The following is an 11,267-nucleotide window of genomic DNA, read 5'->3' on the forward strand; positions in this document are numbered from 1 at the left end:
CCTACAACCAAGAATCAAACCAGCATGCACCCCGACCAGGAATTGAACCAGCAACTTCCCAGTGCACGGGACGATGCCCAACCAACTGAACCACACCAGTAAGGGCTAGAGTAGCCCCAATTTTTAAAGCTCCTACCTAAGGGATGGGCCCCCAAAACACCCAGCTTTGAAAGCCAAAGGGGTTTACATTTACAGGTTCCATAGGACTACAACAAACAAAGAAGTTTTTAAATGAACACCAGAGAACCTTATGGCTGTATACCCAGGCTCTGCACAGAGGGAATGAGCAAAAATGCCCATCTTCCCATTTCTTCTTGGTAGGGTTTTGACTGAATACTTTCTAGCTGCTCCATGAGAGTCCAGCTTCTAACCAGCTTACATCTACGTACTTGCTGAGATCTGACCTTTGGGGACAAAGACGGGTATTGGCACACCCTCAAATACTGAGAGTTATCAAGAACAAAGACAGCCGTTGTGACGATCACAAACACCACAAATCCTCAAGACTCTACATTAAAAATTAAAAACTTAGAATCAATTCAGTAAAGTTGCAGCATACAAAATCAATATAGAAAATCAGTTGTATTTCTAAACACAATGAAAGAGGAATTAAGAAAACAATTCCATTTACAGTAGCATCAAAACAAATAAAATACTTGGGAATACATTTAACCAAGGAGGTGCAAGACTTGTTCACTGAAAATACAAAATATTGTTTAAAGAAATTAAAACAGATGGGAAAATTCAACTACATACTTGCCAAAAGAATTGAAAAAGCTGGTTACACTAAAATTTAAACTCTTACTGAAAGATGCATGAGGAGTTAACCAAAGGGACTAGATTCATAGGAATAGGAACTAATGATCTGACCCTGAAGAGTGCAGACCAGAAGCATTGGCATCAACTGGGAGCTTGTTAGAAATGCAAGATCCCAGCCCTACCCCACACCTACTGAATCTGAATATATATTTGTGTCAAGATCCTCAGGTGATTTCTATGTACATGAAATCTTTACAAACACTGTCCTATACACTCGGTAACGAGAGGAGACAGACTTTGTTTGGTGTTCATTGATAGCAGTGAGGATCCCTTAGCCAGACAGCATTTTGGATACTAATCAAACCTTATCACAGAAAGCAGGAAAATAGATGAGAAAAGCAATCAAAGGGTTGATAAATAATGGATTACCATAGTACAGCTAAAGTAATAAAGTTGTGTCCAAAGGTCTGGGCTTGCAGAAATTCAATGAAACCACTGGAGTAATCACTTTCAAGACTATAATTGGTCATTTTGTATTGGTAATGCTAGACTTGTAATTCTTCTCTTATTATAATTCAAGGGGCATTCGATGCACCTGCAAAAGTAAAACCCTTGGTACTATTCCTGTGGGGACTGGGATAAGCCTCTTCACCTCCCAGTATTCTAGTTTCTCCAGCTGTAGACAAGATTTACAACTTTCGTTACTAATGGGATTGAGTTCCTCATCTGGATAAAATGTATGCAAGTGCCGAGTATGATTATTATTTTAGCTGACAGATAAAAAGACTGTCACTTGTTTCTGAATGCTTTGTGAAGCAAAAGACACAAGGATGAAATTATGCCGATCATCTTTTTTGTTTTGCCTGCTTATGGAGTTTGATTGAACTTGTCTGAATCCTATGATAAATATGCAACATAACAAAGGATTAAATGAAAGACCATTTAATTACCTGAATCAGAGCTTATAAAAATGTATATGTGTTCATGGCAGGGGGAGAGGATTGGTGTAATTAGCGCCCCTGAATTTAGGAAAATTGTGTCTAGCAGGAAAATGTGTTCATGTTTGGCAAAAATTGAGTGACGGGTCAAGAACTCTTCAAGCTAAGAAGATTATATTAACAGATGCATTCCCCATCTGCTCGCTGAATGTACAAAAATGGAAATCACATTTTTTCCCTCTCAACTGAAGTTCCAGTTGTACTCAGAGTTCATGATTCCTACTATACCAACAGCCAAGACTGAGAAGTGTAAAACATGACTAATATAACACAAAAGGAAGCTATTTCCTATGTGAAATGAAAGGTATTGTCAAAGACAGTCTGGTCTTCATTATGAAACTCACACTCCTATTCCCAAAAGGCACAATCTAAAGACACACCAGAACACTAAATCTGTGTTTGCAACAAACGCACACAATCTCACTACCAAAAGCTGGCAGTGCACAGTGTCACTGGGACAACAGGTCACCAGCACCACAGATGGGTTCTTTACACCATGTAATAGCATCATGTTTTCAAATCTCTCCCCATTTGAAGTGGTGAGGACTCCTATAAGACACTGAGATCATATGAAATTACCTCCTAGAGGTATAGTGACATTTACTTCTGTGTTTTGCTGTGCTATTTAGGGGAGATTGGCAAAAATTAAGTTCAAGTGAAAATAACAGAAACTCATACTAAGAAGTTAACCATGCACCTTACTATTCATTAAAATTATTTGTGTATCCGCGATGAGTTATAGATGGCAGGGTTTGTGCAGAGCCTTGAGCTGCCCCCACCCAAGCCCCATATTGGTCCTTACTCAATTCTATTCAACACAAAACTACACATTGTTGTATTTTGGCTCACACATCCTTTATATAGAATTCCCAGCTCATCGGACTATAATTACTCAAACATTAGATTGGAAATACAGGATCTTAATCAACATTTATCAAAGGCTCTGGTTATTGCTTTATCTGTTTACTACTTCAAAGATCCATTTAAGGCGATGCTAAAATTTGGAGACTGGTTCTTCTAATATTAATTACGTAAAAGTGTTAACAGGAATGTGTTTAGCTTTCCATGTCGAGGCTAAAGAGTAGTTATATAGATAACTGGCTTTTATTTTCTTTGATCTAAATGTTTCCTGGGTTAGTATTTCCTAGCAGGCAGAAGCTTTCAACTAAGCTTAGCGCCCGGGTTATGTTATCAAGTCGAGACCCCTGGAATTCTGACATAATACCAGTTATGGGGACTAAACTTTAACATCCATTATATTATTTTATTCTTAGCAAAGCACTTGTGGAAACATGACTCAGAGGAGGGTGAGAAGTAACATCACATCAATGGAGCAACTTAAACATGAGAGGAGAAAACAAGATACTCTGGAAACATAGGCAACAATGATTATTTCTAAACCAACAGAAGTTCTGAGGAACCTGAATATGGCAGAAATAGAAAAATTCCAGCAGTTAGTGATTCCCTTCCTAGAGATATGAAACAGTGTGTGGATTATTACAGAGAGCTGACAAGTCTGTGGTCATATGGGTGTGTCTATTTATGACAGGAGGTGTTGGTCAGGAAGAGGAAGTGCACTGCTTGAAATCTGCTAAATGCCTAACAATTTGTATGGTTAAATGCATGATGCTGGGAGAACAGAGAAGAATCCTTAGATATTCCAAAGTGTTGGATAGAAAACAGAACCACTTGGCAGCACAGATGGTGTTTTCATCACTTCTGTCTAACAGTTGGGACATTGGAAGAGATAAAGAAATCTTGGATATGAACACTTGGCTATGCAGATGGTGATGGTGAATTGGTTTGGCCAACAGTTCCACACTGATGGATTCTTATCCACAGAAGAATGAGGAGGAGGAGAAAGAGGAAGAAGAGGAAAAAATAGATAAAGAAAATGTAACTTAATACACAAGTATGAGAACAATGTGTATTGTTATGGTTTCTTTATCTATTATCTTTATAAATAATCAGAAGACCATATCTAAATAGCCATCCAGAGAAGCAACCAAGGATGTGAAAGGTTTGCAAAATTTGAACTGGTAAAACAACTCTGATAACTTAATTGAACTTGTTGCTTGGCATTCATAAGGTAGCCATGAGATATGGGAGTCAGTTAATAGGGGGGAAGTCCCAGAGAATTAATACTACCCATGAAAATCAATTTTATGCTGGGACAAGTATCAAAAGAATATGATAAAGTCTAGCAGAAGTCTTGGCCAAAGGAGATCTATTTCTACAATTATGAAGAAAACACAATAAAAAGGATTCTTAACAGTAAAAATGCCACCTACATTTAAAATCTAGAGGATAACCAAGGATTTGGTATAGGAAACATATATAAAAAACTTGAGTGGTCATAATCCATACTCTTAATATATTTACTTGGGACAAAGGGCCAATTACAGATCTCCCAATATAATTTTGTAGTAGTCAGCTTTCCCCTAGGTTATTTATGGTAAAATCATGAGATAAACTAAGAACAAATTTGAAGGCAATATGAGGACCAGGTCTTCAAAATGACAGGAAGAGCATAGTTTATCCATTCAAGAGTTGCTGGGTGCATGTTGTGTTCTAGGCATTGCCCAGAGTCCAAGAGATCCTGAGATAAATAACAATTGACCCTCAAGGAACTCACAGCCTCCTTGGGGACAGGCAGTCATGTATGATGCTCCAACTGCAATGTGAGTACCAATGAGCTGCCAGGAAAAAGCTCCGCAGAGAAGACGAGGGATTAGAAGTTTAAAGAGAGAAAAAACTTACCAAACAAAGGAACCGAGGAGAAGAGCAGCCAGTCAGAGAGAAGAGCGCACACAAGAACAGGGAGCTGAGACCCTCACTCTGGTCTTTCTGAGGGGAAAATGCAGGAAATGGGGCCACTGAAAAATATGAGTGACAGAAAACACGCATAGATTTAAGGAGGTGTGAACTGGGAAAATTTTGGTTCACTTGATCTGAATGGTGTTTTTGTTTGTTTTTATTGAACTAACTCTGCAGTACTCTGGTTTTAACTTGTATTTTGAAGACATTTTCCCTTTAAGTGGATACAGCCTTGTTTACAAAGTAGCCCCAACAACCTTTTTCAGCAAATGTGTATCTTCTTACTGTGCTGTGAAAAGGCACAGAGCCTGCCCCCCACACTTACGAAGCAGAGACACTGCATTGTTGGTTTTTCTACCCTTGATTAAGACCAAGCCTTTTCTGTTTCGGAATGAATTTTGTTAGCAAACCCTACAGGAAGCAGTAAACAAATGTACAGTGACACTTGGCAGCATTTTTGGTGGCACCATATTGTCACCTCAAGTGTGACTAGAGTCTCCACCTCCAGGAGATGCCAGCTCTCCTGTGACAGCTGGCTTTGTCCTGGGAAGGGAGAGATCCCTTACCTAATAGGGATTAGTTCCCTCGTGTGACTTGAATAAGGGGCAGGGGTGTGTCACCAGTGACACAATGGCAGGAATCTCTCCTCACATAAATTGATTGTTACCCTCTAGAGCTAAAGAAAGCTCTGTTTCCTTGAGTTCTTTGCTTCTTTTAGTTCAAGCTAATGTAGTAATTTTGTTTTCCGGACATATTAATGCTTGTTTACATTCCTGCAGCCTGTCAAGACTCCGGGTTCCCATTCAAAGTTCATGGCCTCAAAGTTGTAGCAAACACACAGTAAAAGTTCAGTATCAAGAACATGGCCATGGAAAGGTATATAAGCCATGGGAAAATGTCTGCTTATTTAGAATGCTAGAAATATAGTTCATCAGAAATATGTCTCTTAACCTATTGTTCGTTTTAAGTTTTTTCCTTCTTTCAAACCTCTTTTGTTATTGTTATATTTGTATAATTTGCTATGAAGAGGTTTTACTGTATGTAATCGGTCTCCTAGTGTTTTTAGAAGTGACACTCTACTTATTTGATGCTGAATGACCATTCCAGACAGCTTTTACACGAGAGGCCACCTTTCGTATTATCTGTGCTCTTCACAAATTCTGACCACGTTAGCAAAAATCTCTCAACTCTTAAGCAATATCTTTTCCAACATGTAATATACTATTACAGAAAGAGCACCAAACTTAGATGGCTTGAATCCTAAAGCAAAGATTGTCATTCATGGAATAAAGGACCTTCAAAATGCCATTTATCCTCCGGGGCTTAGTGTCCCCATTTTACAGGCGGGACAATAATAATGTATCCCTGCCTGTCTTGGCACTGTTTGTAGATCTGATAGGGAAAATGTACCTGAAAGCACGTTGTATTATAAATTTACTCAAGCATTTATTGAACAATATAATCATTGATGTACCTGAAATGCAAATTGTTCTCCAAAGATTGTGTCTTTATTCAATCCACTTAGAAGGTTGATCAAAAGCATTTTTATTTGGGAACTGAGCTAATATAGCCCTAGTGAATTTGACACACGAATTAAGCTTAGACAGCCTGCAGGAATGGACGGTTGGTATGTCCCTCCAAACATCTCACCGAGTGTCAGTCTTTTCTCCTATAATTTTGATAGAAGAGCTAATCAACCCAAGATAGAACCCAAAGGTGCAAGTCTCCCATGCTGAGATCCAGACACTGATTTAAGCCTGATCCGTGCACTTTAGGATTGAGGCTTGGCCAGCTATGAAATGGACAACCTGCAGTGGAAATTTCAAAGCACATAGGCTATTTCTCACATTCACTGTCTCACTTCTTAAATGTGAGGCTCAGAGGTATTGTTTTGTTGCCAGAAGTTTTAGATGTGCTGAAAAGCCTGGACAAGTATTCAGTTGAGTCCCTCAAGTTCCCTGCCAGCAGCAAGGCAGAAATAGTTTTGGCCTGGCAATTTTAAGGCAGGTGTTACCAGTTGGTTGCCTGAACCATGGAAGGGCCTCCTTCTGGTCTTTCTGAAATGCCTGATTTGAGAGGCGCTGCCTCCTGATGGGCCTGCCAGGGAGAATTAGTTTCAGAATTCACTCAGAGGAAGTGGACTGAATTAAGTTACTGGATAAACTAGAAATGTATACTTAAATGTTGAAAACAGTCCGCCCAACACAACAGTCTTGGTTTGGGCATCATCAAAGTTGAACTGCTCATTTTGTTTTGTTTTGTTTTCCACTGGTATTTCTCCAATGGGTTCAGCTGCTTCCACTGGAGGCTTGTGGTTCACGATAGTAAAATCAAGTCAGAGAAAGTGCTTTATAAAATACACTCTTACAGTAATGAAGGCAAAAAGTTACCATAGGTGTTAGTGTTATGAATCTAATGACAGATTAGAAAATATATATGCATGTCCTGCTTCCTGAAATACAGGTTCTCCTCACGTTGAAGAATAGAAACTCTCCAGAAAAGCTGAATTTCAGTCCAATTCAATCTTTGGGTGACCTTCCATAGTTTAAAAAAAAAAGAAGTCATGTGGTTGTTAGAAAAAGAAATCCTCCCGTCAGTTGTATTATTGGTTTTAAGTGTGAAATGAACAATGAAGACTCTTCAGTGGTTCTTAAGTGTTTGAAGGTCATGTGTCCTTTGAAAGTCTTATGAAAGCTGAATGTCTCACCTGGAAAGTGAATTAAAGCCCATACTACACAATTTGGGCTATAATTCCACAAGGTTCCAGGCTCACTGATGGGCCCCAGCACACCCAGGCTCCCCACAGTGGTTATCTGTGTTCACCTACCTTGCGGGTCTTTTGGTTTTTTTCTTTCTAACTCTCATTTTGCAGCTTTCCCCTTTTCCACAGACTCCCTCCCTTGCAAACCTGCTGAGTTGTTGCTCACCACCCCCATCATCACTGAGAGCCCGTTTGTCTCTGATCTTATCATGAGCATAGACCTTGACCAGAAATGACCAAAGTGAGAGGTCTCATTCACTGGAGGTCTGCTCTGGGCAGCTGGTGTGCTGAACTGCTGTACCTGCAAGGAGCACCCCCCCTAACCCGCCACCCCCACCCCGCAACTCAACACTGCTGTGAGCTGTCTGGGATCATTTGTGTGCACCACTGTGCGCCCGGTAACTCGGAGAAAGTAAAAGATACTGTCTATATTTAAGAGATACAGGAGATGATGGACCCACACCTCAAATTTTGTTCAAGAACCTCAGAAACATGGATTAAGAATGCCAGACTATGTCTCTCTAGGTTCCCTCAGATCGAGGACGGCTTTAGGTCAGGTGCCCCATTTGCCCATCACCCTTGGGACTTGACTGAGATGGAGGCGGAGCACCTCTCAGACCTTAGGAAATCTCTCTTCCCTGCCTTGCGGCTCTGAAATCACTACCATGCACTTCTGACTCTGGCCTTTGCTTTGCTCTATCCAAACAGGTAACAACACTGACCCAGGAGGTCTCCCAGCTAGGGAAAGACATGAGGAATGTGATGCAACTTCTAGAAAACGTTCTGCCAGCCCGGCAGCCATCAAGGTTTTGTTCTCTGCACACCACCTCTGTGTGTCCCTCCAGGGACAGCTTACAGACCAGGATGACCTGGAGTACACACCAACCTTGCCTACACTTGCAAGCAGGTGGAGCTGCTTATACTCAAGCACAACTTTGTCATGGTAATGTCTCCTCAGACATTTGGAGTGTGGACCCCTCCTCTGTGGAGAGCAGCCCCCAAAGAACTGGAGCTCCTGAGCAAAACCCGGCAGGCAAAGAACTTTATCGCTCTCCGAGCCCTGATATTTCACCTGCCCACTACCAGGTTGTCCAGGAAGGTCATTTGCAGTTTTTAAGGTGCATCTCTCCACATTCAGATTCTACACTGACACCTCTGCAGTCCATCTCGGCGACTCTCTCGTCCTCTGTCTGCTCCTCCTCAGAAACATCCTTGCACCTGGTTCTCCCAAGCAGGTCAGAGGAGGACAGCTTAGGCCAGGGAGCTGTGAGTTCCCTCAGTCTGGAAAACTTGCCAGGATCCTGGGCCCGGGAAGGAACAGCACCAATCTCCACTGAACCTTTGGAGAACTTTCCACTGGAAGTTGTCACAAGCACAGCAGACGTGAAAGATAATAAAGCCATCAATGTATGATACTAGTGCACGTGAGGCAGCTGCCGACTTCACACCCACCACTGCATGACAGCTTTAGTGGCCTTTTTTTTTTGTCTCTGGCAGACGTGAAGACTGAGCAAAGTTGGGAGCCCTGCGGGAGAGCTTAGGGGCCAGGGGAAGGCACAGTCACCTCCATACTCTAGCAAACACTTTCCAGATCCTAGACACATCATAGAAACATATTCCTATGCAGGTGTTAACTTCCTGCTCTGTTTGACAGACTTTGGTAAAAGTGCACAGACCCTGAGGGTCTGAGCAACTAGAGGTCCCAGACAAAGAATATGTGGATTTGTTTTGTCCTAGGTGGCTTTTGTGAAGTGCAGCAAAGGTTTCTCCTGAGTGCCTGTTTGTCATTCTTGAACAATATCCATGGCACTGCTGGCCTCAAGTGTGCACAGCTCCTGCTGACCTATTTTTTCTTTGTGTGAAGGCAAAGGGACAAATATCACTGCATGTCATCGCCTAGACAATCAGTCAAATAGAGCTGGTGGCCAGTGGTTAGCTATTGCACGTTATTTGCCATGTAAATGAATATGTCTTTATTTATCAAAAAAAGAAAAAAGAAAAAAAAGAGAGAGGCTATTTTTATATCCTTGGTATGAAATATGTATTTAAACTATTTAAAATATTTATAAAGAAATGAATGTTTTCTTTTCATTTTGGTAAAAAAAAAAAAAAAAAAAAAAGCTTGCCATTTTAACAAGAAATGCACTGCTGTTATATATAGTAGATCAAAAATTATTTATTCTTAAGAGGATGTAGTTTCAAAAGACATCCCCCTTTTATCTGCATGCAGTTTGCAACAAATGTATCCTCACATTTCTGGATTCCAAAAGAAAAGTGAGGTCATATTTTACTAATGAAACGAAAACACGACTGAGTGTCAAGTACACGAGTTCTAGCACGGTGGTAGGGAGGGCCCCACCTACTCTCTGCTGACTCTTGTCCATGACCTGAATCGAGGCTGCTCACGGTGACAGCATAAATGCCCCTCCTCTAGGCAGCATACCTTGTTGTTCAGAAACCCAAAAGTAGTCTGTGGAGTATCAGATCACAATTACATGGAGCCATTTGGCCTCAGAATGAGGGAGGAAACCCTGGGTGTCTCCTTCCCCTGTGCTGTTCCTTCAGGAGAGGTTGTAGACCAGTGAAAATTCCAAAGTGGAACCAAGACTTCTAAGCTTTGACTCATGAGAGAGATGCCCGCTTGCATTAGATCAGCACTTTAATTAAAAAAAACAAACAAAAAAAAACTCTCAACAATGCTCTAAGTTATGTGGAGCAGGTGTTTCCATTCTCGTTTTGCAAAGAGAAAATAAACAAGAGTCCCAGAGAGTACACAGCAAGGATGCTGGAGATTGTCTAGAACTTACAATACTCCCCACATCTCGACCAGCATGCAAATGCAGATGCTGGCTTGGTGAGGATCGAAATGCTTTCACTTAAGTTTTATTTGATGTTTAAGAACATTTAGGACCTAATTATCCCAGACATTCTTAGAAAACCTATTGAATTCCCATTCAGGAGTCCCCGTGTTCTTATTTCCCACCACAAAGAATAAACAATCTGAGAATGATGTCATTAAAAACATCTGATACAAACAAGACTTCTGATGTGTGACTCTTATACCCTAATTGGCCAGAGTAAGAGAAAGAAAAGAAATCTTCTCTAAGAACACATGGAAACAGAACATGTTTATGAGGCAGGTCATTCAAAACTCATCATCTTCTACTCTCCTCTTCAAAATTTAATCTCTCCCTGCTTAAGTAAATGGGAAAATCGAGGCAAAGGGAACATTCTGGATTTAATGTATTTATTTTGTATTTTCTATTTTGCTCATCCTGACCTATTTCATCATTTGAAGAACCATTCAAAAAGAACTCTTTGGTGTTGATTAGTGAATATCCTTCTGGGAAACTAGCACTACTATAATGATGCTACTAATAATGACTGACACTCTGATTTTGAGTACTGACTGTGTACCAATAGATGTTTAGGAATTAACACATTTCCGTATATGATCATCAATCAATGCTAAAAGCTACTTGTTATTATTACCTCCATTTCATAAATGAATAATTGGGACACAGAGTTTTTAACTTGGCCCAAGACATTGTTTTAAATGATAGACCCGATACCCCCATGGCCATTCTGGGTATTCCTCCCTCCACGTCCAAATCCATTCTTGCTGCCTTTTGAAATTAATTTCTCCTGAAATCTGCAAATAAAATATGTGTTGTTTTTTTAAAGTAAACATACAAATGGGATAAATTAGTTCAGCTCTGAGGATTTGGGGGCGTCCAGTGCAATACCTGGAAACATGCCCATATTTTTCCAGCCAGTCACCTTCTCTGTATCTACTCTCAACAACTGACATTAGCGGGTATGAGCACCAGCTGCCTACCCTGGGTACATTTGCAAACGGACAAGAATAAACAGCTCCTGGGGGAAGGGTTCCCATGGATTTTCACAGGAGGGCTCCAGCCTCATCTGAATCA

General features: G+C 40.7%; 1 protein-coding gene across 1 annotated transcript in view; it reads left to right on the forward strand.

Annotated features, from left to right (window-relative positions):
- The window catches only part of KCNH8 (potassium voltage-gated channel subfamily H member 8), a 323,359-nt gene extending 312,987 nt beyond the window's left edge, over positions 1-10,372 (forward strand). The window contains exon 16 of the mRNA XM_036267075.1: positions 8,044-10,372. Coding sequence (XP_036122968.1) covers positions 8,044-8,748 — 705 coding nt within the window. The 3' untranslated portion in view covers positions 8,749-10,372. The remainder of the gene's footprint in view (positions 1-8,043) is intronic.
- Positions 10,373-11,267: the final 895 nt, after the last annotated feature.

Source organism: Molossus molossus, unplaced genomic scaffold, assembly GCF_014108415.1.
Source record: "Molossus molossus isolate mMolMol1 unplaced genomic scaffold, mMolMol1.p scaffold_m16_p_18, whole genome shotgun sequence".
NCBI lineage: Eukaryota > Metazoa > Chordata > Mammalia > Chiroptera > Molossidae > Molossus > Molossus molossus.